This window comes from Arvicola amphibius, chromosome 4, assembly GCF_903992535.2.
Source record: "Arvicola amphibius chromosome 4, mArvAmp1.2, whole genome shotgun sequence".
Lineage (NCBI taxonomy): Eukaryota > Metazoa > Chordata > Mammalia > Rodentia > Cricetidae > Arvicola > Arvicola amphibius.
The window spans coordinates 45,593,763-45,621,187 of record NC_052050.1 but is presented as its reverse complement, the minus strand read 5'-3'; the positions used below and the strand labels follow the sequence as shown (position 1 = coordinate 45,621,187).

At 40.7% G+C, this 27,425-nt stretch overlaps 1 protein-coding gene across 1 annotated transcript in view; it reads left to right on the top strand.

Moving 5' to 3' along the window:
* Ywhae (tyrosine 3-monooxygenase/tryptophan 5-monooxygenase activation protein epsilon) overlaps positions 1–27,425 on the top strand; it is a 38,430-nt gene that overhangs the window by 5,418 nt on the left and 5,587 nt on the right. The window contains exons 2-5 of the mRNA XM_038327048.2: positions 16,402–16,601; positions 20,830–20,936; positions 22,009–22,215; positions 25,368–25,504. Of these exons, the coding sequence (XP_038182976.1) occupies positions 16,402–16,601; positions 20,830–20,936; positions 22,009–22,215; positions 25,368–25,504 (651 nt within the window). The remainder of the gene's footprint in view (positions 1–16,401; positions 16,602–20,829; positions 20,937–22,008; positions 22,216–25,367; positions 25,505–27,425) is intronic.

Below are 27,425 nucleotides of genomic sequence, written 5' to 3'. Positions count from 1 at the left end.
TTACTATTCCCTGGTCCTGGGAGCCCAGGGCCATGCACATGATAGACAAGTGCTCTACTTCTGAGCTACTTCCCAGGTCTAGGTAGTATTTTAACATTTCTATCTTGTATGCTAAGTGTAATTTTAGTTCAGTAAATTCATGCATTATAAGTTGTTTTTGAGTACTCTGATGTGATCTGAAGCAGTTTTTAAAGGGACCATTGGGCTGATATTGCTAGTTTTCCTGCATTTCAAAACTACTTGTGTCTAAACTAATGACAGACTGCATAAAGGATAAATTCTAGATCTTAATAATATGCAGGCCATTTTCATAGGAGTGTTTGCTTTGTATAATGGTGTTGAGAAATAGAATGTTATTTCCATTTTAGTAGTGTATTTCCATTTGAGTAGTTATTTCCATTTGAGTAGTGTAGTTCATTACCAGGATTGTGATGTAGGCCTGTAGTTCCAACACTCAGCATAAGGGAGATGATGCAAGGAGGGATGAGATTTTTAGTCTAGTCTGATGTTCATAAGGAGATGCTGTCTCAACAAAACAGTTCCTTCATATGGCTATATGTGTGTATATGTACACCTGTGTGTGTGTGTGTATATATATATATATATATATATATATATATATATATATATATATACACAATGTGTATGCGTACATATACAATGTGTATTTGTCAGATAATACAGAGCCAGACCACATGGTAGACCAGCATGTTCTCCTCGGTCCTTAGAGAGGGCATATGGAATTGAGTAAGGAAGTACTGTAGTGTGCTTGTTTCTTTAGTAGTTTTGAAATAATGTTTTTCCCCCTTCCTGCATTTTGAACAGGGTTTCTCTGTGTGACCTTGACAGAGAACTCATAGGCTGGCCTTGAACTCAGAGATCAGACTGCCTCTGCCTCCTGCATGCTGGGATTAAAATTTGCCACAATGCCTGACACAATAGTATTTTTTTTAAGGATTTATTTTCTGTACATAGGTATTTTGCTTGATTGTATGTGCAACATGTGCATACCTGGTACCCTTGAAGGTCAAAAGAATGTCAGATCACCTGAAACTGAAATTGCACATGGTTATGAGCCACCATGTGGGTGCTGGGAGCTCAGCCTTGGACCTCTGTAAGAACAGCAAATTCTTAATCTCTTGAGTGGTCTCTCTAGCTCTGTAGTATCTGTTTTTTGAGAATGGGTCTTGCTATGTAACCTAGACTGGCTTTGAATTGGTGATCCTTCTCTTGAGTGCAGGCAACAGCACCACCCCAGGCCAGGTCATGCTTATGACTTTTCAAGAACTTACTGATATTTATGATTTACCTGAAGATAAAGTATCTTAGTATTTTTCTATAGAAATCTGATCTTCAAAATTAATTTTAAGGCATAATGAATAGGGATTTGTGTGGGTTCACATTTAGGGTTCATGACATCCCTCTTTCTTCCTTCTGATACTGGGGGTCAGTGAAGAGATACTCCCCTCATTGAGCTCAGCATAGGCTCAGACTTGTCCTCCTCTCAGATTCCTGAGCCACTAGGGGTAGGCTGAACCAACCAAGGTCCCAGCCTTTTTTAAAAACCCTGGTTGAGCCAGGCAATGGTGGCACACGCCTTTAATCTCAGCACTTGGGAGGGCAAAGGCAGGTGGATTTCTGAATTTGTGGCCAGCCTGGTCTGCAGAGTGAGTTCCAGGACCACCAGAGCTAAAGAGAAACCCAGTCTTCAAAAGCAAAAACAAAACAAGAAAAACAAGAAAACCCTGGTGGCACATGCCTTCTGCCTTTAATCCCAGCACTTTTGAGGTAGAGGCAAGAGGCACTCTGCTAGCGGCCAGCCTGATTTCATAGTGAGTTCCAGGCCAACCAGTACTTAATATAAGGAGGTCTTTGACCTTCTTGGTGCGTTCACAGCAAAACCCTTCTCTCCATACATCCTTTAACATCTTAAAAACTAAACAAAAAGCCAGTAGGTGGTGGTGCACGCCTTTAATCCCAGCACTCAGGAGGCAGGGGCAGGAGGATCTCTTGAGTTTGAGGTTAGCCTGGTCTGTAAGAGCTAGTTCCAGGGCAGGCAACAAAGCAACACAGAGAAACCTGTCTTGAAAAACCAAAAAGAGAACAAAAAACAAAACTAAACCCCCTGATACGTCAGTGTCTCTTGACTGTAGCTAATACCACACATTTATACAGAGCACTTCTAAAATATTTTTCCTTTTTTCATTTCTCCATGTGAAAGTCCTTAGATAACAAATGTGGACCATTTTTGGAAGGGTAATGTGGTATATAATTAGTATTCCAAATAACCCAGATATAATAAAATCTGATAGAATATAAAGTAGAATCCACCAGGAAGTAGCAAGTAATAGTACTACAATGTTTCTTCTGTGACTTGTTTGCTACAGTTAAGTACTGTTTCATGCTAGTAGTAGTTTTTTTTTTTTTTTAACATAAGTTTTGGAGATAGAACTTGAGTTCTCATGCTTGTATGCAGGCTCTTGATGGACTAAGCTTTCTTCCCAGTCTCTATTTTTATTTTATTTTTGGTGATGACAGGGTCTCTCTATCCTTGGTTGACCTGCAATTTGCTTTGTGAATCTGGCTCACTTTGAACTTCTGACAATCATTCTGTCACCTCTGCTGAAGTAGTGGAATATTACACAGGTGTTCCACCATGCCCAACTAATTTTTTGAGACCTGGGTGGCCTGGTACTTGCCATGTTGTAGACCCAGTTTAGCCTTCAGTTCACAGAGCTCTACCTGCCTCTGCTGTGGGCCACCATTTTTATTTTGAGACATGGGTTTTGTTTCCAGTCATATGCCACCATGCCTAACTGACTAGTTTTCTCATTTAAATGAAAATTTCCCAGGGCTAGAGAGGTGCCTTAGAGGTTAAGAGCGCTGGCTGTTCTTCTAGAGGACTGTGGTTTAGTTCCCAGCATCCACATGGCAGCTCACAGCTTTATTCAGTTTTAGGGGATCTGACACCATCACACAGACATACATGTAAGCGAAACCCTAGTGCATATAAAAAAAAAAGAAAATTAAAAAAAAAGATTTCCTAAACTTTTTCCTCTACCACAGATACTATAAATCTGAGTTCTGAGAACTTTGGTTTTCTTCAGATTTTGTGTTTGGTAGAAAATAAAATGGATCAAAAGAAAATTAGAACACTTAGAGTTGTCTCACTCTCCAAAGTGGGAATGGGGAGTCAAGGAAATTGTAGTTGCTGACAGTAGACATACCAGCTATTCAGTCCGATTGCAGTGTTAGAGGCAAATATGCTGGTTTTAGTTTGTCTGCCTTGAGCTGTATGGCAGTTTGAATAGGTATGTCTCCCTAGACTCACTCCCAAAGGGAATGGCACTATTAGGAAGTATGACCTTATTGGAGGACGTATGTCATTGTGGGGATGTGTCTCATGTTCAAGCTGTGCCCTGTGTGGGACATAGACTTCTTCTGCTGCCTGCGTATCAAGATGTAAAACCCACAGCTCCTTCTCCAGCACTGTCTACTACCTGCATGCTGCCACTTCATACCATTATGATAATAGACTAAACCTCTGAAATTGTAAACCAGCCCCTGTCAGTGTTTGCCTTTTTATAAAACTTGGATGTTGCTGTGGTTATGTGTCTTCACAGCAATAGGAACCCAAAGTAAGACAGGCTAGTACTTTTTTTTTCCTTTTTTTTTTTTTTTATATGGTTTCTCTCTGTAGACCAGGCTGACCTTGAACTCACAGAGATCCCTGCCTCTACCTCTTGAGTGCTAGGATTAAAGGTGAGGCGTGCACCACTACCTCCTGGCTTTAACTACTACTCTTAGGATATTCTTTCATGGATCCAAACAGTCCAGCTGGGCTGTGGTGATACATGCCTTTAATCAAAACACTTCGGAAACAAAGATTAGGGGATCTTAATAACAAGTTCTAGGTGTGCTGAGGTTGCTTCAAGAAAGATAAACAGCCCTGCAAAGCAGGTGCCACTCATTTTTCATATAAATATTTGAGTGAGGGGGCTAGAGACATGGCTCAGCAGTTAAGAATGCTTGTTGCTCTTGAAGAGAGTTCAGGCTTGGTTCCTAGCACCCACATAGCAACTCAGCCAGCCACCTGTAACTCCAGTTTCTGGAATCTGACATCCTCTTTTGGTCTCCGCAGTCACCTTCATGCACTGGGTGCTCATACATATGCACCCAGGAACAAATAAAAATAAAGTTTCTCCTTTCCCTCCCTCCCCACTTCTCTGTTCAAGACAGGTTTCACGTAGCTCACTCAGGCTAACCTTGAATTTGTTTCTCAGCTTAGACAGCCTTCAATGTCTAGGCTGATCCTCTCACTGAAGCACTATTCTTAGTTTCTAATTTTATAACGTGGAAATTGCTTTGGGGGCCTGGGGAGATAGCTCAGTCTATCAAGAGCTCGCCATGCAGTCACAGACGCTGAACTTAAGCTCCAGCATCTGGTTATAGCACTGTTGTGTGCTTGTCATTCCAGTATGCTTGTAATCCCCTCTCTGGGGAGGTGGAGACTGGTGAATCCCTGGGGTTTCTTGACAGTTCACCATAGCTTAATTGTTGAACCCTAGAATTTAGTGAGAGAAGTTGTTTTTAAGAAGCAAGGTGGCGCCTGGTGGTGGATCACTGAGTTCAGGCTAATCTGGAGTACAGAGTGAGTTCCAGGACAGCCAGAGCTGCACAGAAAAATCATGACTTGAACCCCCCTTCCCCCGCCACCAAAAAATAAAAAGGAAAACAGCAACAACAACAACAACAAAAAACAAGGTAGATGGTTGGTTCCCAAGTAATGCCATCTGAGGGTGGCTGAGGGTCTCCATATGTATGTAACTGCACATTAGTAAATACACAGCAAGTACATTAAGTTTCTTTGAACAGCCTTTTGGCTTAATTTCACTGAGTCTTGTTGCTTTTGTATGGAATGAGTGTGTTGGTTGAGTCTGCTTTCTAGTGGTGAGGTAACAGGAGCTAGTGGAAAGTGGGGCAGTCATTAAATAGGAGTGAGGGAGCCTTTCCTTACTCTCAGGACCTGTTCTTGCATATATACTGATGAATTGCCTCTGCCTGCTTGCCTTCCTCTCCTCCCTTCTCGTTTCCTTCACCACCACCACCCATGCCCCTCTCTTAGTATGTTGTATAGGCTGGCCTCAACTTGATCCCCTTGCCTTTGCCTCATTACCTGAGAACTGATATTGCAGGCCTGAGGAATTGCTGTTCTGAAAGAAATTTCGTTCAGTGAGTTTATAGACTGGAATATTATTTTTCACCAGATGTGTTCACCAGAGAACAACTTCAGCTGTCATTCCTCATGTACCTTCTCACCCTTTGAGATAGGGTCTTATTAGCCTATAACTTAAAAAAGTAAGCTATGGCAAGCTCCAGAAATCCTCTAGTCTCTCCATTTCTCTGTTTTGGGGATTGCAAACCATTTATTGTGCTGGGAGTTGCACATAGGACCTAGCACATGTTAAACAAGTAATCTACTACTGACCCTTTTAGTTTTGAGAGGAATCTCATTGTTGCCCAGGCTGAATTCTTGGCCTCATGTGGTCCTGACTCAGCCCTTTCCAACTGGAATTTGCAGATTTTATTGTACTGGGCATTGAACCTAGGGCTTTCTAAGATCATTAGGCAGATGCTTTCCACTGAGTTAGCTATGTTCTCAGGCTTTCTTGCCTCTTAATGTGTCCCCCGTCTCTCCCCCCCCCCCCCGGTGCTGGAGAGTCTTTTGACTCTTTCAGAGGATTTGTATTCCATTCCCAGTACCCACACGGTGGCTCACAACTGTCTTAACTCCAGACCCAGGGAATCTGATCGCTTCTCTGGCCTCTAAGGGCACTGTATGCATGTGATGCAGACATACATGGAGGAAAAACACCCATGTACATAAAAATTAAAAAATAAAACTTTTTTTAGACTGTGAGTGTGTACGATGCATGTACATGTATAAACAATAATGATGGTATACATGTGGAAGTCGGGATAACTTGGAAAGTTTTTTTCTTTCCTTCTCGTAGGTTGTGGAAATCAAACTTAGGTCATCAAGCTGTCTCATTGGGCCCCTTCTGTGTTTTGAATGAAATGAGATCTCACTATGTTGCTTAGGCCTGATATTGGGGGGGGGGCTCAAGTTGTCTTCCCTTAGCCTCTACAGTAGCTGGAACTTCCCAGGTGCCAATGTATTCTACGATGTACCTGGACTAAGTTTTGCTTTGTTAATATATCTAAATTTTTTATCTATGTGGTTAAGGGCACAGATTTTACTGTATGGCCCAGGTTGACTTTGAACTGATACTCCTGATACTCTGTCTGACTAGTGCTGATTGTAGATATGCATCAGAGTTAGCTGAACTAAAGCTTTATAAAAGACTAGTGACTTTACTCAGGACGTGGAGGCAGAAGGTCAGGAATCGGTATCATCTTTGGCTGCATAGAGAATTCCAGGCTATCTTGACTCTAAAAATAAACAACTGGGCTGGAAAGGTGACTTAGCAGTTAAGAGCACTTGCTGCTGTTCTTATGGAAGACCCAGGATTAATTTCCAGCACTTACATGGAGGCTCATAACCATGTATAACTTCAGTTCCAGGGGATCCTGTGCCCTCTTGGGCACCAGGCAAGCATGTGGTGTACAGACATAACATGCAAGCATAACACTCACATACATAAAATAATTCTAAAGAAACAAAACAAAAGGTTGTCATGTATGCATGCCTATAATCCCAATATTTTGTAGGTGGAGGCAAAAGAGGCCAGCTTGTACTGTATAGCAGAATTCAAGGCTAGCCTGAATTAGGTAAGATTCCATCTCAAACAATAAATACATAGCCTAGAGGCTGACCTCAAATTCAGAAATTTGCCTGCCTCTGCTTCCTGATTGCTGGAACTAAAGGTGTATGCCACCACTTGGCTGTGTTGCTTTTCTCTCTCTTCCATCCCTCTCTCCCTCACTCCCTCCCTTTCTTTTTTTTTGGTTTTGTTTTTTCAAGATTGGGTTTCTCTGTTCTGTCTGGCTCTGCCTCCCAAGTACTGGGATTAAAGATGTACTCTATTACTGCCCAGCGTTGCTTTTTTTCTATTTTTTCTTTCTGAGGGAGGGTGGGTTTCAAGAGGGTTTCTGTCCTGGAACTAGCTCTGTAGATCAGACTGGCTCTGCCTCCTGAGAGTGCTGGAATTAAAAGCATGTGCCGCCATCACCCAGTTGTGGTGCTTTTTTCTTAATGACCCTGTCCTACCTTTGTTTCAGAATGCTGCCAACATTTTTCTTAGCCTGCTCTTACATTTTATCCTTCTGTATCACACATTACATAAGTACTATCTCCCAATTTTCTTTCCTCATTTAAGCTAGGAGAATTATTGGTCGTTAGTGGTAGTTTATTTTACTTTAGTTTAACTTAGTGTATAGATGAGGAAATATTTGGCAGCTATTTGAGAGTATCTGCTAGTAGTTCAGAAAAGATTAGCAAATAAAAAAGTTTACTAAAATAGATGCTATGTGTATATAAAGTTGTTTTCCTATCAACATTCAACAACTTGTAGTTTTTTGTGAACACATTTTAAAAACTTTAAAAAATTGACTAGATTTTGTCTAGATGATCAGGAGAACTTAAACTTCATGTGTATGTCCTGTGTGCGGGTGCTCACGAGGCCAGGGTAGTGGTGGATCCCTCTGAGCTGGAATTACTGGCACTTGTAAAAGCTGCCTCTTAAAGGGACTGGGGAGCAGAATTCTGGAAACACAGGAAGTGCTTTTTAACCACTGATTTTTCTCTTCAGTCCTAGCAAGAGGATTTTAGGAATAGTTTGTTTTATCCTTAATGAAAACCTTCCTGGGATTGAGAACCTTCAGAATAGATAATTGTTTCTCAGATACTTGACTGATTTAACATCACTTACTGAACTCTGGGATTTGTTCTGCATTGATTGTACCAGGTGCCTTTTTCCCCTTTGGGGATGGTTGACATGTGATCTTTTGAGACAAGGTCTCCTAGAACCTCCTTTGCTGGGATTGGAAGGATTTCAGCTGTGTACCACCACACCTTTTTAGCCTCTGGAACTTGTCTTTAGAAACAGCTGTTTGCTTTCACATCTTAGAACTTTAGACCTTATAGTGGTTCTTTCTTCACTGTAGCTGCTTGATGTAGTCATTCTCCCAAGTCTGCCTCTACTTTGTTACATTTCAGTTAGCTAATAGTTACTAACTTCTTCTAAACACATTCCTTACGTTTTTTGTTTGTTTGAGACAAACTTGCTTCTCTCTCTCTCTAGTGTGAGGATTAAAGAAAGACTTTCACCACCATGTCCAGCTCTCAGTTTTTTTTTTTTTTTTTTTGATTTTCAATTTTTTAAAAACTCATTTTTCTACTGTTTCTGAGTTAGGGTTCATTTTATAGTTCAGACTGGTCTGGAATTCATGGAGTAGCCCATATTGGCTTTGAATGTATGTCAGTAATTTCCCACGTGCTTGCTTTATCTTGCACTTTTTGGTAAATGGATATTAACTTTTCCTTGTAAATGATAATTTCATGTAATACAGTGTAGGAATCACAATATAGTTTATTTACTTAATAGAATGATTCTGTGTATATGTAGGTCTGTGGTCACTCTTATTGTCACAGTACACATGTAGAGATCAGAGGACCTATATCTACAATCTCAAGTGTGGGGCTTACAGGTCAACTATAATATAGTTTAGTTAGGAGGAAAATGTGGCTAAAAAGAATGGTGGGACTAGAGCTGTAGCTCAGATGGTAGAGTGAGTGTTTGCCTGACATGCATGAAACTGGGTTCAATCTCCAGGACATGTAAGATAGGAAGAGAGGTATGCCCACTCAAGAGGATCCGAAGTTCAAGATTACTCACCATCATCACATAGCTGCAAAATAAGTTTGAGGCCAGTCTGGGAAGCATGAGATTTTGTTTCAACAAAAGAAAACCAGAGGATTAAAAGAAGGGAATGAGGATGTCAAGTCAGAGCTTCTGTTCTGTGTATCATCAAAGGCACTGATAAAGGGGATTGAGCACTGAACCTTAGAGAGGTCTGGGTTAAAAAGAAAACTGGAACCAGAGTATACAAAGGGCATTATTATTATACCTAGCTTCTAAGGACTGCACTTAACCTACATGTGGTCCATGCTCAGTAGTACCCTTGCTATAATACACTTGTGGACATTCTTTTTATGCTTTGGCCTGAGTTTGTCAGTTGATTCATCTTTCTGTCCTGACTTTGTGTTTTGAAGATAGTTTCAGGTTGGCCTTGAATTTGTTATGTGCTTAGCCAAGGATGACTGAACTTCTGGTTGTCATCTTCCACGTCCCATGCGAATACATCTGACTTTTTTGTTGTTTTGTCTTGTTTTTTAAAGGTTTATTTATTTGTATATCTGTGCCTTCTGGAGTTTATTTGCACCACTTATTTGCCAGTGCCCATGGGGTTCAGAAGAGAGTGTTAGATCCCTTGGAATTGGAGCTACAGGGTGGTTGAGCCACCCAGTGTGAGTTAGCGACCAAACTTGATCTTCCGTAAGAGCGGAAATCAAATGTCAGGGTTGTCTTTAATTCTTTATTTTGTTTTGAGACTTGGCGGGGGGGGGGGGTGGGTGTTTCTGTTTTTCCTATATAGGGTTTCTCTGTCTGGACCAGGCTGGCCTTGAATTTAGAGATCCTCCTGCCTCTGACTCCCAAGTGCTGGGATTAAAGGTGGTGTGCCACCACTGCCCAGCATTTGAGACTGGATTTTCATCTATCCTAGACTAGCTTCACACTGGCAGCCTTTCTGGTGCTGGGATTTCAGGAATATACTGCTGTGATTGGCTTCTGTACTACTTATAAATGATTTGGAAGGATATTCACATGAGTTTAGCCTTTTGTTTCATTTCATTTTGTTTTGAGCCAGTGTCTCACTGTGAAGCTCTACTTGTCCTAGAACTCGCTATGTAGAGCAGTCTATGCTGGCCTCTAATTGAGATCCTCTTGTCTCTACCTTTTAAATGCTAGGATCAAAAGCATGTTCTACCATGTGTTAGTCATAGCTTTTCGTCGTTGTTTTGAGAAACGGTTTCTCTGTGTAGCTTCGGCTGTCCTGGATCTCTCTCTTTAGACCAGACTGGCATTGAACTCAGAGATTTGCCTGCCTCTACCTGCTCAGTGCTGGGATTAAAGGCGAGCGCCACCATGCCCAGTAATGTGAGTATAACTTTAAGAGTGACGACATGACAGATTTTGAGCAAGTTTAAACAGAATAGTTTATGATAAAACTGAAAGCTGTCAAGTTTGGCAGAGATTTAATTTTTTTTTTTTTTTTTCGAGACAGGGTTTCTCTGTAGTTTTGGACCCTGTCCTGGAACTAACTCTTGTAGACCAGGCTGGACTTGAACTCACAGAGATCCGCCTGCCTCTGCCTCCTGAGTGCTGGGATTAAAGGCTTGCGCCACCACCGCCCAGCGAGATTTAATGTTTAAAAAGCACCCCCTCCCAAAAATAAAACAAAAAAAACCAAAACCGTGTGTGGTGGCTCGCACCTTTAGTCCCAGCACTTGGGAGACAGAGGCACACCTGGTCCACAGAATGAGTTTCAGGACACTTAGGGGTCTCTGTTACACAGAGAAACCCTGTCTCAAAAAGTGTCCATTTGAAGGTTGCCTCTCATGTATAACTCTTGGCAAACAAGTCCAGGCAGAAGTCCAGGTCTGAGAGCTGTAGCTGACAAGACTTGATCATCCATCAGTCTGCCAGGCAAAATGAGATTTATTCAATGTGGGTACATTAGGAAAAGTAATTTCTAGTGCCTAGTGACCCCAAGTCCTGATGGAGTAATGCCTTCATTTCTAAACCACACCTCTTCAGAAGTATTTGAGGTTGGAGGTGGAGCTGAGGTAGTAGAGTACTTGCCTGGCATTGTGTGAAGACATAGGATGGATCCCCTGTACAAAACCATGTAGTGCTACATGCCTTTGCTACCAGCAGTCAATCTGGAAACAGTACCCGAAAGTCAAGGTGAGCCTGGGACATGTGAAATAAGTACTATGATTTACAGGTTTTCTTCCTGAATTATTTATATTTTTGGAGTTGGATATCCAATTTATTGTCTGCTGCCATTTTCCAATATTTATATATTTTTATTTTATGTATGTATTTTGCCTACATGAATGCATGTGTACAGTGTAGGTGCTTGGGAACCAAACCTGGGCCCTCTGCAAGAGCAGCAAGTATTCTTAATCCCTGAACCATATCTCTCTCCAGCCCAATGATTGTGATTTTCAGGTTTTTTAAATATTTTTGTTGTGTGGTAGTGATACATGCCTTTAATCCCAGTATGTGGGAGGCAGGCATATCTCTTTGAGATTGAGCCCATCCTAGTCTACAAAGTGAGTTTCAGGACAGCCAGGACTGTTACATAGAGAAACCATGTGTGATAGTTTGAATGTAATTGGCCTCTATAATCTCAGGGAGTGGCACTATTAGGAGGTGTGACTTTGGAGTGGGTATGGTCTTGTTAGAGGAACTGTATCGCTGGGAGCTGGTTTTGAGGTTTCCTTTGATCAAGATACTACCCAGTGATTCAGTTGACTTTCTGTTGGCTGCAAGATGTTGAGATGTCTGCCTGCATGCTGCCGTGCTCCCCACTATGATTAGGTAATGGATTGAACTTCTGAAACTGTAAGCAACCCCCCTCGATTAAATGTTTGCTTTATGAGAGTTGCCATGGTCATGGTGTCTCTTCACAACAATAGCATACCCTAAAACACGCTGTCTCAAAAGTCACCATCTGTGATAGTGATTCTCTTTCTCTTTCACCCTGTAACCTCGAGTGGTCTTGCACTCAGGACTTAGTGTTTGCTTTTATTGCTCTGACTTTACGCAGATTACCTTTGGCTTCCAATTTTCTGTCTTTAAAATTGTGAGATAGTTGGTGGACATTTTTTCCATTTGGGAGAAGTCAAGATTTATCATCTTGAGTGTTCTGGCATTAGGAATATTAATAAGAAGCCATCATGACCTTCAGTTTTATTAGGAATTATAGAATTAGACCTTGGGGGAACTTTTCAGTTTGATAATGGATATTTGTATTTTTAGGTTTTTTTTTTTTTTTTTTTTTTTTTTTTGGTAAGGCTGAAGATTGTTACTCTAGGTAGAATATAGTTGAGAGGATTAAGTTTACTGGGCTGTTAAGGAGATATACCAAGGGGCATGAGATGAAGCATTTTAGGTCTCTTAAAAAAAAGTTTAACTAGCCATTGGGTGGCATATGCATTTGATCCCAGGAAAGGCAGAAGGAGGTATGAGTTCCAGGACAGCCAGGGCTGTGTAGAGAGACCCTGTCTCAAAAGTGAGTGTGTGTGTGTGTGTGTGTGTGTGTGTATTAGTTAATATAGATGTTTTGCTTGCATGCATGTATGTATGTGTACTCTGTATGTGCCTGGTGCCCTTGAATGCTAAAAGAGGGTGCCACTTCCCTTGGGACTGGAGTTAGGAGCAGTTGTTAACACCTACCTATATGTGTGTACTGGGAATTGTACTTGGGTCCTCTACCAGAGCATTAACTGTTCTTAGTTCTTAGTTGTTGAGCCATTTCTTTATCCTTCAAGTCTCTTTCTTAAGCCTGGGGTTTAGCTCGGGGTTTTTAAAAAGTTAATTTTATTTAAAATGTGTATGTGTGGATATGTACGTGTAAATGCAGTTTTTGTGGAGAGGGCAGAGGTGTTGAATCTCCTCAGAGCTGGTATTAGAGGTTATAGATGGTTGTGATTTGCCTGGCATACATGTTTGAAAATTGTTCTTTGCAAGAGAATCAATAATTTTGCTTCATTTTGCTGTTATGTGCCCCATGCCCAAGCTTCACATCTTGAATTAATCAGTAGGGGAGACCGAGGCAGGCAGATCTCTGGTTCAAGGCCATGCTGGTCTACAGAGCAAGTTTCAGGCTAGCTATGGCTATGCAGAGAAGCCCTGCTCAAACAACAACAAACCCCAAACACAAAACAGTAAAAATGGTCTCATTGTGTAGCCCTGGCTGGCTTGGAACTTGCTATGTATACCAGGCTGGCTTCAAATTTATAGAAATCAGCCCTGGCTTTGTCCAGCTCCTCCACAGCCCCACTCCTGGGGAGGCCGGGAAGACAGGGCTTCACTGTAGTCCATACTGACTTTAAACTAAAGGGATTTTTATGACTTTAGCCTCTTATGTGCTGGGATTACAAGCACCATCCAACCTGCTGGGTGTTGGAAGATTTTTTTTTCCTTTTGTTCATTTGTTTTTTTGTTTTGTTTTGTTTTTCAAAACAGGATTTCTCTATGTGTAGCACTGGCTGTCCTAGAACTTGCTCTGTAGACCAGGTTGGCCTGGGAACTCCATCTGCCTCTGCCTCCAGAGTGTTGGGATTAAAGATGTGTACCACCACCACCCAGCCTTTTTTCTTTCCTTCCTTCCTTTTTTCCTTCCTTCCTTCCATCACTGCCCAGCTCTTTTTCCTTTTTTTTTTTCCTTTTTGGTATTTGAAGGAGTTTCCCTCTATAGTCCTGGCCATCCTCGAACTTGTTCTAGCACTGCCTGGCTTGGGTGCTAGAAGATCTTTTAAGAAGACTGATAGTAGTACTACATGGAGAGGAGAGTGAAACAGTGTGGCTGAAGAGATGGCTCAGGGTTTAAGAGCACTTGACTGCTCTCTTGGGGGACCTGGATTCAATTCCCAGCACCCACATATCAGTTTACAGCTGTCTGTAACTCTGGTTCCAGGGGATCTGACACCTTCATATCAGTGTACATAAATAAAAAAAAAGTGCCTGCTTTAAGTTGGATGAGTTAGTTGAATGAATTAGTGAGTGAATAAATGAATGAATAAATGAGAGACCAAAGAATCAAGATTCAGAGTAAGAACTGGGATTGTTTGTAGCTCAGTGGTAGATTACTTGGCCATAACTACTGTCCCTAGTACAGCAAACAAAAGGTATGTGTGTATGGGATTGGATAAATTAAGTGAGGGTGAATTACATTTGGTTATCTTAGCAATAATCTTAAAACCATAAAGTTGTCTCAGTTGGTTGTTCAGCATAGTGTGGATATGTAATTAGACTGTTAGCACATAGTGGATGATAAATGACCCAGAGTTCAGCAGGTCTGGTATGTTTGATTTAACATGCCTATTGATGTCTGGAAATTATGTTTTAGAATCTTCATGCAGTAGTGATTTTCAGCCAGTACTCCCAGTCCTCAAGTTATCAAAAGTCTCATAGAGGGTATGGAGGGATGGTTCAGTGGTTAAGAGCGCTGGCTGTTCTTCCCAGCATCCTATGACAGCTCACAGTCACCTGCAATTCCAGTTTCTGATGCCGCCTTCTAGCCTTTGACACCAAGCGCACTTGTAATTCATAGACATACTTGCATAAAAACTTAAAAAAAATTCAGGATCAAATGGAGTGGGGCATTCCTTTAATTTCAGCACTCAGCAGACAAATGTAAGGCGATTTGTACAAGTTTGTTGCTAGCCTGGGCTACATATTAAGACCTTGCTTTACTCCCCTGCCCCTCAAAAAATAGTTACAGAAAATGTGTTCATGGTCTGCAGAATTTGAGTTTGATCCCTAGAACCCATGTGATGGAAGGAGGAGGCTTGTTACCTTCAAGTAGTGATTCAGTCATGAGTTGTAGTTCTCTGGTTCAAAGGTTTTGATCACATCAGCTGCAGAAACATGACAGCCTTTCCTTGCTTCTGAAATTTTACGTAGAATTGATGAAGTCCTTCCTGCAGAGATTTCATGAAATGCTAGATATGCTGAGTGAGAAATTTTATGTTAATGAGTTAGTGTGAGTCCAGAGTTGGGGATCAGGCAGCTTTTGTGTATAGCTTTGAAGAAGACTATGGCTAGGGTTATGTTTCCATTGGTAATTAATGATAACTGACATGGAGGGTTTCATAAAACTCTCGTAGACATTCAGAGGAGGTTAGGCCTTGGACTCTTTCATGCTGAATCTATTGTGTAAAGAAATGGAAATAAGGATGAAGGGCCTGAATTTGTTGTGATCGTCTTAAAAATAACTCATAATGGTCATTTAAGTGATTTATCAAAAATTAGGTGTCCTACCAAAGTATGTCAACACAGTACATCCCTCCAAAGAGTGCAGTCAAAATAACTAAGAAGCAACTAGAAAGAAGATGGGACTGAAGTCTAACATCATTAGCAGACCAAAATTCTAGTTGGTAGCTTGGAGGGTGGTGTGGCTTAATGGTTGAGTGCTTACCTAGCATGTAAAAGTTTGGCTGGCTGGATTCAGTCATTTCAGCAACTAACTGTAAAGGGGTGGATTTTGAAATATGAAACTCAGGTTGCTAATTTGGAAAACTCTAAATTTTGTTTTGTTTTTGTGAGACAGGTTCTAACTATGAACTAACTATGTAACATTCCTAGTTGCAGGGGTTACAGTTACAGCATTTGACTTAATATAGCTTCATTCATTGTGATAACATTTGGCTAATGTATTACTCTCAGGATGTTACTGTCTGCCTAGGATGCTTATTAAAATGTAGGTTCTTGGCTCTTAACACTTGGGATCCTGAAATCAGTAGATCTAAAGGTCTATTTGGTAATAGTGTCATTAAAACCTTTGTAAAAACTACCCTCCCCCTTTTCTTTATAATAGTTTAATTAGTATTTATGACATTTTCAGTTTTTCCTTTGTTCATAAAATGCTAGGGTTTTTTTTTTTTTTTTTTTTGCGCTATACTTGGGATATCTCAGATTGTCTGGCCCCCTTTCTTTGCTTGCCATCTAGTGGTAACAGTAATTACCAAAAGTTATACCAGCAGAAGAATTCATAGTGTACTCCCTCCCACCTTTTTGTTTGTTTGTTTGAAACAGACTGTCTTCAAACTCAGAAATCCTGCCTCAGCTTCCTGGTTTTAGGATTACAGGCATGAGCCAGTTTGTTTTACTTTAGACAAGGTTCCCCAGACGTCTGATTTGATAGCTAGGCCTTCTGAGATTGAGACTTGTGTATGGTGCCCCACCTCCATCCCCTAAGGCTTGGCTTGACTTGACTCATTTATTTTGGTGACTATGAAGTTATTTTTGTTTAACTACTTTTTATTGGGAAGAATATTTGCTCCAGACAGGGCTTTTAGGGTCTAGCTGAACTAGCCCCTTTTATTTACAAGGCTCTTCCTATGTAGCTTTGGCTGGTTCCATACTTGTAGTTAAAAGTGGAGTTTGAACTTAAGGCAGTCTTCCTGAATTAATCTCTATGCTATGATTGCAGGCATGCACCCCCCTCCCCTTCGGATTTCAAGCCCCCCCCCCCCCCCATTATATCTTACTAGCTTTACAGTGGGAAAAAAAAACATAACGGTGAAAGGGATGGGTCAACAAAACCTGTTAAATCTATAGTCTCCTTTAACTATTCCCTGCATAGAAATGGTGGAATCAATGAAGAAAGTAGCAGGAATGGATGTGGAGCTGACAGTTGAAGAACGAAACCTTTTATCTGTTGCATATAAAAATGTGATTGGAGCCAGAAGAGCATCCTGGAGAATAATCAGCAGCATTGAACAGAAGGAAGAAAACAAGGGAGGAGAGGACAAACTAAAGATGATTCGGGAGTACCGGCAAATGGTAAGATGTTAACTTTTATTTGATTTGATACTATGCTTTTATTTTTATTTTGAATGTGTATGCGCACTTTGCCTTGCCTTGCCTATCTCTGTACCATGTGTGTGCCTGGTGCCCTTGAAGGCCAGAAGAGGGTGTTGGGTCCTCTGGTACTGTAGTTGTGGTTTTGAGCTGCAGTGCACGTGCTGGCAGTTGAACTTGGGTTCTCTGCAAGAGCAACCAAAGCTCTTAACAGGGTCTCTTTGAAGCCCTGGCTGGCCTGGAACTCATGATGTTGACTAGACTGGCTTCAGCCTCTCATGCTGCTACCACATCCACTTGATACAGTATTTTTTAAAAGATGATAGTTTCGGGGCTGGAGAGATGGCTCAGCAGCCAAGAGCATTGCCTGCTCTTCCAAAGGTCCTGAGTTCAATTCCTGGCAACCACATGGTGGCTCACAACCATCTGTAATGAGGCCTGGTGCCCTCTTCTGACCTGCAGGAATACATGCAGACAAAATATTGTATACATAATAAATAAATAAATATTTAAAAAAAGATGATAGTTTCTCAAATACAGGTGACACCGAGTTATAGTTTGGTACCATTAATTTCTGTATATTTGTTAGAAGTGATTAGTTTTCATAGAGAAAGGGTTTATTTTTGCTTAGAGAGGATTCTGTTCTTGATCGAAATGGATTCTGAGTCTCTGATTTGGCATTCTGGATGGCAGTGTAGGGTCCATGTCTGATAACAAAACTACTTACTTCTTGAGCCGGATCCATTTATCCAGAGTAGCATCCATTTGTGACAGAAGTAATAGGGGTGGCTGTTATCTGAATGTCCTAAATGATTTCTTTATCTAGTAGAGAAAGGAAATGTGTGGTTTAAAAAAATCTTTTCCTTTTTTTTAAACAAACTATCTTTTTCCGTTATACATACCAATCCAAGTTCCCACTTCCTCTCCTCCCATTCTCTCCACTTAACCCCCACCCACCTTACCTCACTCTGTGTTTCTTTTGAGTATCAGCTAAGTCTCAGGCCTTCAGCTTTAAGTAATTTGTGTTAGACATATGGGGTTCAACACCGAACATAAACTACATTTTGTGTGTGTGTGTGTGTAAATGTATTGTGGTTTTTTTGTGGTTTTTTTTTTTTTTGTTTGTTTGTTTGTTTGTTTTTGTTTTTCGAGACAGGGTTTCTCTGCAACTTTTTTAGAGCCTGGCCTGGAACTAGCTCTTGTAGACCAGGCTGGCCTCGAACTCACAGAGATCCGCCTGCCTCTGCCTCCCGAGTGCTGGGATTAAAGGCGTGCGCCACCACCGCCCGGCAAATGTATTGTGTTTTTAACTTTTCACTTACCTTGGTTAGAAATTACAGGCTAGAGAGTATTTTGGGATAAAAGCCAAGAATCATTTGTTTTGGAAGCTGTAGAGGGGGAAATATCTTGAGAGGGAAGGGTGCTAGGGATAGGCTTGGATTGCACATGCTATCACTGAGCTGTATGTCCAGCACAAGTATTAAGTTTGAACATAACAAACACAAGTAAAGAACAAATGAACTGTTGCTCTTGCTATGGTATAAAGTACCTCATTGATTGCTTTTAGTGAATGCATAGAACAGCTTCAGGTTTTGCATATATTTGTGTATGTACACAGGAAGTGCCATGGGGCATGTGTAGAGATGAGAGCAACTTTCATGAGTTACACTATGCAAGTCTCAGAGTGTGAACTCAGCCATTAGCCTTGGCGGTAAACACCCCTACCAACTGAACCATATTGCTAGCCCGATATAGGCCAATTTGATAAGTATTTGTATACCTCGGTGTACTAAATTATTGGGTATAAATAATGCTGAAACAGAATTACTGTCTTTATGGAGACTTATTCTGAGTGTTTTTTTTTTTTAGAAAAAAACAATAGAAACCATTGGGGCTTTCAGCACTCTGAAAAGAATTTATGAAGTTATTTGTAAGTGTATTTATATACAAAAATGGAAGTCTCCCAGTGTAAGGCTCTGGGCTTAATACCTAGCAACATTAAGTAAGTAAGTAAAAAAAAAAAAAAAGACCCTGGAAAAGTAGCTATTATCCCAATTTATAGGTAGTAAAACTGGGGATACAACTGTCTTAGGGAACATGCTAGAGGTCTTGAGGTGAGTTGGAATTATCATTGCCCTTAGATACCTTGGAACAAAGAATATGGATTGACAATGTGGTGTTCCTCAGACATGAAGAAATTGAGAAAAATTATGGTTAAGATTATAGGATGTGATGAGGAGACAAGGGGAAAACTGGCCAGTTGGGAGGTGAAGCCAAGAGTCTGAAGTCTTGATCTTAGTAGGAATAAGGAACTAGAGAAAGAGGAGACCAGGGATGGACTGTCCAGGGTAGGGTAGAAAGTTAGTGCTGTTGAAACACAGGCAGGTGAGGAAGCAGATTTGGTTTGTTTATACCATGGTGATATATCAAGTCACTGAAAAAAAGGTGGATCATAGTTACTTCATGAAGGAGGGAGAAGACCATGGAGGTACACCGTGATGTTAAAGCTGAGTTTGATGTTTGGTGTAGTATCTAGGAGACTGTAACAGCAACTCTTATCTCAACTTGAAAAGCCATTAAGAGAGGTGCAGGCAGTCTTACCGAACTAAGGGCAAGATTATAGAAGAAAAATGGGAGAATTCTTAAAGTGTCTATGGATTACAGAAATCGGAGAGCAAGAGAGACGAACATGTTCTGGAGAGGTTGGCCGCCAGTCGCCTCTCCTCACTTATTGCTGGAAGAACTGTAAGCTGGAAACCAGGGACTCCAGGCACAGTCAGCCAGAGTGGTGCAGTTTGCATAAGACTCAGTTTTATTATTACAGCTCCTTTGATACAGAGTTAGGAGTTTATGGTTGAGTAGAGAAGCCTGCTCCACTGGCCAACATGTCATCTAAAATTTATATAAAGCACAACAATGTTACTTGTTTTCAGAAAAAGTCTGTGGTATGGGAACATCATTTACTCTTAACTATTCTTTAGAAACTGAGGAAGGTTATAAATAAGCACTCCCATGTTTCTTCTCACATTTGCTGGCCTCTTAAATTCCCTTCTTGGGAATTACCAACATCAGGTATTCCCATGACTGTCACAAATTCATTATATCATCAAACGTGAAACGTGTTCAGAGATGCCACGTGTTTTAGACATTCATTGCAAACCAGTAGATTCATGTTGGCATTTAATTTGGCCTACAGGTTCTTTTGCTCTTGTAGCTGGGTCTGATCTCTACAATGAAGTGAATGTTGGAACATAGTAGTACTGAAGACAAACTGTCTGGGTTTGAGTTGTGACTTTGGTTCAAATCCTGTCACCTACCTCTCCTTACATACTTGTGATGCTGGGAATTGGTCCATTCTAGGCCGGCACCCTACTACTAACTCTCCCATTGTTTTTTAAAGTTCCTTTAAGTTGATGGCCTTTGGGCAAATGCTGTATCTTTCAAATAAATAAATGAGTATATATACAACATTTATGACTTCTTAGAGCTGTTTGCAGGCTATGACCTGAGTAGTCTGGTATTGTCTCCTGACAGAATGGCCAAGGGTTCAGAAGTCATTGAGTCCACAAGACTGGATGTCTTAGCATTCCCAAACTGGTGCTTGAGTGTCTGGGAGGTCCTAGAACTGCTAGTTTTCAGTCTCTTTCGGAATCTCCTAGTGTAGGTGCTAGCACTAGAGAAGGAATGGCTCAGGATAGATGAACTTGCCAATGAGAATGAGCTGAGAAAGCACTTCCCTCTTCCTTGTCCTTTTATGTGAGCTGCCCCCAGAAGGTGTGGATCTTCTGACTTCACATGATCTGAATTTAGGATGGGTCTCCCAACTCAAATTATCATACCAAGAAAAATCCCCCCCAGGCCTGCCCAACTGCTTTGGTTTTAGTTGCTTCCAAGTGTAGTCAAGTAAACAACAAGAGTAACCTTTATAGTTGGTACCTTATAATGGAAATTAATTCATGTAAGTGTCATTTAGAAAGAACATTTAGAAAGAACGTGGATTACTCACTGGTGATTCTTTAGGGGAACTGTGGGTTGTGTACGCATGGTTTAAAGAGCATGAGTACTATACTATACTCTGAATAGTTTTCTGCGACTTAAGGTTTGGGGAAAGAATTTGGAAACAGATAAGATGTTATGGGCTCTTCAGATTAAACTTTGTATAACAAGACTTTGGAATTGCCAGACTTAATCTGATGTTTTCCCTCCCTAGGTTGAAACTGAGCTCAAATTAATCTGTTGTGACATTCTGGATGTACTGGACAAACACCTCATTCCAGCAGCTAACACTGGCGAGTCCAAGGTTTTCTATTATAAAATGTAGGTTCTATACTAGAAGGGAAAAATGTGAGATTTAAAGTTAGCCTTAGAACCATAACTTTTTAAATGTGGGTTTTCAACTTTGACTTAAAGTAGTTGAATATTAGAGGGTTAGTTACCAAAACCTAAAGTTTAATTAGTTACAAATACTGTAGTAATGAAGAATTAATATATTGTTGCATTTGAGATTGCTAGACTATTGTACAAAATACCTAACTTTTGGTCGTCGTTGCCACTCTCACCCCATTGTTTATATACTCGACTGGCCTGGAAGTCAAGACGGTAGACCATACTAGCCTAGAATTCAGAGATCTCCCTACATCCGCCTCCTGGGGTTAAGGTGTGTGCCACCATTCCCAGCTTATTCTGAGAACAAGGTCTGTCTGTCTGGTCTGGAACTCAGTCATTAGGTTGGCCTCAGTTTTAGAGTAATACCCCCCTCCCTTTTTTTCTTTTTGGGCAAAGGGTAGAACTCACTCTGTGGACCATGCTGACCTTGAACTCAAAGAGATCCTCCTGGCTGTCTCCTGAGTGCTGGGATTAAAGGCCTGTGCCACTGCTGCCTGGCCCAAATAATCTTTCTGTCAGCTTCCTAAGATTATGTGTCACCATACCCTGCCTGAGTTTTTTGCTTTTGTGGTTTCAGCCCTCTTAGCTAAAGCTGCAGAGTTCACAGTATATAATCTTAACTATCTGTGGAGAAATTACAAGGGTATATATATATAGCTCAGGAATAGTAGGGGTACATGTGCTCAGGGCTTCAGGTGTCCTGGCATTGCAGTGACAGCAGCAAATGTGTATTGTGATTAATGAATGTGTGGTTATACTAGTTAGGTGATTTTTGCTTTAGTTATCTTCTGTGAGAGTTTCTTAATAATTTTAAGTATGAAATCCTTATTAAGGAAAGAAGAGATGAGCCAAGCTGATGGATTCTGACATTGTTTTTAAAGTTTCTAAAAATAAATATATATGTTAATCATTAAACTGTATTTTGTTGTATATGATGTGGTAGAGAAAATTGTCATGCTCCAAGAAGTTTCTAATTGGGATTTTATTTGTTGTTGTGTTGTAGGAAAGGGGACTACCACAGGTATCTGGCTGAGTTTGCCACAGGAAATGACAGGAAGGAGGCCGCAGAAAACAGCCTCGTGGCTTACAAAGCTGCTAGTGACATTGCCATGACAGAACTTCCTCCAACGCACCCCATTCGTTTAGGTCTTGCTCTCAACTTTTCCGTATTCTACTATGAAATTCTTAATTCCCCTGACCGTGCCTGCAGGTAAGTAATGGAGGAAGCAAGTTCCCAGTGTGAAGTGCAAAAGTTCCAGAGGAGCTACCTTCTGTTTAGGCTGTCACGGGAGTCTGTTGGCTTAATTTTTATGTATTAGCATTCGTTCAGTCTTATAACGGGGTCTTGGTATCAGGTATCTGGCTTAGCCTAGCTTTGAACATTCAGTTCTCATGTGTCATTCTTCCAGTTGTTAGGGATTATAGATATTTACCACATTACTTCCCTGGGAATGCTTTTAATACTCTTGGTGAACTTTTTGCTATTTTTTGCTTTTGGTTTTCGAGACAAGTTTTCCTATATATAGCCTTGGCTGTCCTGGAACTTGTTCTGTGTAGACCAGGCTGTCCTAGAACTCAAAGAGGTCCACCTGCATCTGCCTCCCAAGTGCTGGGATTAAAGGCATGTGCCACCACCTCCTTACATGAACTTTTTTTAAAATTATAATTTTAACAATTATAATATCATTGGTGTTTGTGAAACTGTTACACTAAAATTTCTGCACTTTTTTGTGTGTATGCGTATACATGTGTCTATAACATGGTAGATGAAGGGCAGAGGACAACTTGGGGGAATTAATTCTCTTTCTACTATGATGGGCACCATTGTGGGTACTGGAAATTGAACTTGGATTCTCTGGAAGGCAGTAAATGCACTTAGCCACTGAGCCATCTCTCCAGCCTCCTTTTCTCCGATTTTTATATCAATTCGTTTCTAGTTTTGAAATCATGGATGCAAATAAAATATTATTGTACTGGTAAACATGTATACTTCAAAGAATTCAATGTAACCATTTTCATGTGTATAATTGAGTGGATTTAATATGCTCACCATTTTTTTTTATAACCATCAGTACTAACCATTTCAAAAGATTTTTATCACTTCACCCAAACTAAGCTTAAGTAGTAACTCCATTCCCCGGTCTCTTCTAACCTGAGTTTGCTTGTTCTTGGCACCTTATATAAGTAGAATTATTTCTATCCTTTTTTGTTTGCTGTATTAATTTCTTGGTAACAATGCCTATAGATAGGTCTTTTATACAGAGGCAGTGACTTAGGCCTATAAGGAGACTGAGTCAGGAGGATGAGTGCAAGTTGAAGCCAGCCTGGGTTATAGTGTGAAATCCTGTCTCTATGCCCCTCTTTCAAAAGCAGGGTGTGGAGATGCATCCCTGTGATTCCAGCACTTTAGAAGAGGAGGCCGGACAGCTAGACATTCAAAGCCAGCCAGGGTTACTTGAGACACTGAACAAAACAATCTTTTCCTTCGGGTGTTGGTGGGGTATTCTTAATTGTATCCATTTTAGGTATATATTACATTTGTCTTATTCAAAGATATTTGAACCTTTTTGGGTTTTCCAGGCAGGGTTTCTCTGTGTAGCTCTGGCTGTCCTTGGAACTTGCTCTGTACAGACCAAGCTGGCCTCAAACTCAAAAGAGATCCTACTGCCTCTGGGATTAAAGGCGTGTACTACCATTGCCTGGCAGGAAAATACCTTTATCACACATGTATTTTGGTGGAGTTTTAGGGTGGACTCTATAGATTATTTTCACAGTCTAGCCTGTTTGTAATAGTTCATTCACATTGTATCAAGAAGCCGGGAGGTCATCTCGCACACCCTTAATCTCAGCACTCTGGAGACAGAGGTAGGTGGATCTCTTATGAGTTCAAGGCCAGCCTGGTCTACAAGGGCTAGTTCCAGGACAGGCTCCAAAGCCACAGAAAAACCCTGTCTCGACCCCCTCCAGGAAAAAAAAAAAAAACAATTGTATTAATAGTGCCTTGGGGCTAGAGGGATGGCTCCTTATGTATTTCTAGGGTACCTGAGTTTATTTCCAGTACCCACATGAAGAGATCACAAGTGCTTATGACCCCAGCTCCAGGGGATCTATCTTATGTCTTCAAGTCTCATCTGATACCTGTACCCTTGTACGTTTAAATACAACTACATATAGTCAAAATAATAAATCTTGCAGCTAGAGAGGTGGCTCAATGGTTTAGAGCATTGGCTGTTCTTCCTGAGGTCCTGAGTTCAGTTCCCAGCAACCACATGGTGACTCACAATCATCTGATGCCCTCCTTCTGGCCTAAAGTCGGTAGAGCGCTCATATACATACAATAAATAAAACTTTAAAAAAAAAAAACAGTAAATCTTGGCTGGGTGGTGATGACCTTTAATCCCAGCACTGGGGAGGCAGAGGCAGGTGTATTCTGTGAGTTTGAGGCCAGCCTGGTTTACAGAATGAGTTGAGTTCGAGGACAGCCAGGGCAATGCAGAGAAACCCTGTCTTGAAAAATCCAAAGAAAAAAGAAAGAAACAAACAAAAAGCAACTCCTCGTGGGCAGGAGTGGTATCTTTTTTAAAAAAAAAAAGATTTATTTATTTGTTATGTTTACAATATTCTGTCTGCATGTACGCATGCACACCAGAAGAGGGCACCAGATCTCATTACAAATGGTAGTGAGCCACCATGTGGGTGCTGGGAATTGAACTCAGGGCCTCTGGAAGAGCAGCCAGTGCTCTCAACCTCTGAGTCATCTTTCTAGCGTCCCCCCCCCCCCTTTTTTTTTTTAAAGAATTAATTCCTTAGTTGGGTAAGGTGGTGCAGGCTTGTAATCATACCGCCATTTTCGTAATTGCTTTGAGGACTGCAGTCTTATTACTGTGTCACCCTAGGTGGCATGGGACTAGATCTTGCCTCCATAATTGTTAACACTCTTGGCTAGGATTGAGATTTCCAAGGCTAGCCTTGGTTTGTATAGGAAGACATTCAAAAGTAGCACGAGCATCTCTTGAGATGCTTGCGAAGGTAGGGATGCTTGTTATCGAGCCTGATTAGCCTGAGTTTGGTCCTTGGGATCTATGTGATGGAGGGAGAGAGGCAGCTGTGACAGGTTTGTCATCTGACTTTCAGTTGCATTCATACAAAATTCTAGGTATACATTTTTTTAAAAGTTTTTTATTTAAGATAAAAGTAAGCTAAACAAAAATACCAAGTCTTTCATATTTTTATTCAAAGTTATCTTTCAGCATTTGTCTGTGTTACCTTTATAATTAGTGGGACTGCTAGAGTAACAGAAGTGGCCCATTGTTGCTATCTTTATTGTTAATTGAGTACTGACGGATGGTATATTCATTTCAGGTTGGCAAAAGCAGCTTTTGATGACGCTATTGCAGAACTGGACACGCTGAGTGAAGAAAGCTATAAGGACTCTACGCTTATCATGCAGCTGCTACGTGATAACCTGACGCTTTGGACCTCAGACATGCAGGGCGATGGTGAGCAAGCCCAGATGTTTCTCTTTGGGTGGTTGCCTCTTCTGAGAACTCTTTTGGTGTTTCTTAATCTTTGTATATAACTGAGACTCAGACTGTCTGCAGTAATTAAGATTTATTCTTTCTATAGGGAACGATGCCCAAGTGCCATTTTAACCCTTGATAGAGAAGTAAAGGGCCATGTGTAGAAATATTATGCCAGTATTCAAAATTGTAAAAGTTTTGTCTCTAATAATGATTTGCTAGTATGCTATAATCATTATAAGGAAGAAATGACAGGAAACCATTTCCTTTCTATTTTTTAAAACTATATTGTTTAATATGTGTTTGAACGTTTTGCTTACATGTCTTTTACCACATGAATGTCAGAGGCCAGAGGCAATGATGAATCCCCTAGAGTAGGAGTAACAGATGTTTGTAAGCTTCCATATGGGTGCTGGGAATTGAACCTGGGTCCTTTGGAAGAGCGGTAGTTCTCTTAGCCACTGAGACATCTAGCCCCCATCATTTCCTTTTATCTTCTTGAAATTCAGTTGAGAGTGGGCGGTAGGGGTTTTTAAAACTCTTTGGCATTAGTAGGTATTAATGAAACAACCCTGCATGGGGTTTTTTCTTCAAACCTCAGGTCTATGTGAACCAGCTACATACTTTACCTCTGGCCGTACCATAGTCTCTGCATAGAAATCTTTTTCACTAAAAAGCAACTATTTTCCTCTAGGGTTCTACGAGAAATAAAATGATCTGTCCCTAGGTCCATGCTTAAGAGTTCTGGTATTGTCTGGTATTGGGTTTTCATTTGCAACGTTACTATTTTGGGGGAAGTAATTGCTGTTTGGGGGAATGCATGTGTAAATTTTAACTTCAAATATAATAGTTGAAGCTTTATTTGTTGATAAGGTGTGTGTGCCTATGTGTGTGTAGGTAGACTCCAGACCCTTGTGCATGTTAATTAAACACATGTTCTAACACTTAGCTTTACTTCATTCTCCAAAGATTTTTTTGTTTTTTTATATTGTAATTTTTGAGACAGGGTTTCTTTTGTGTAGCCATGGATGTCCTAGGACTAGCTATGTAGACCAAGCTGGACTCAAACTCATAGAGATCCGCCTGCCTCTGCCTCCCAAGTGCTGGGATTAAAGGCCTGGGCCATCAATGTCTAGGCAAAGATCAGTTTTATCTGGGGTTGATGAGAAAACTACTGAATATCTATTATGAGGTAATTTTATAAAGTTAGTGTAGGGGATTGGAAACAAAAGTGTTAGGTAAAATAAGATTTATTCATTATTAAACAGTTGTTTTATGTGTATGGGTGTTTTGCTGCACATACGTCTGTTTACCACATGGTGCCTTCAGTGGCCAGAAGTGGTCAGATAGGTGCTGGAAACTAAATTTGGGTCCTCTGGAAGAGCCATCAGTGATTGGTCTTAACTTCTGAGTCATTTTTTCAATCCCAAGATTGCCCTTTTTAAAAATGTTTTTAATGAGAAGTATTTTGTTAGCATGCATGTGTAAACTTCTCATGCATATCCAGTGCTAAATTAATAATAAGAGTAGAATCTTCTCCAAGAGCAACAAGCACTCCCCCAACTACTGAATTGTCTCCCATCTCAGAGTTTATCTGTAATTTTGTTTTTGTTTGTTTGCTTGGTTTTTTGAGACAAGGTTCCTCTGTGTAGCCCTGGTTATTGGAACTCGCTTTGTAGACCAGCTGTCCTTGAACTCACAGAGATCCCCCTACCTCTGCCTCTCAGTTGCTAGGATTAAAGGCATGAACCACCACCACCCATCTAGTTTTTCTGTTTTAATCACAGTCATGTTAAATGTGTTACTCAGGCAGAAGCTTATATTTAATAGCTTACTTTAACTACAGTTTCGGTTGGTTGACATGCTTTGTATTGACCTTGGAAATGCATGGGTTATGAAT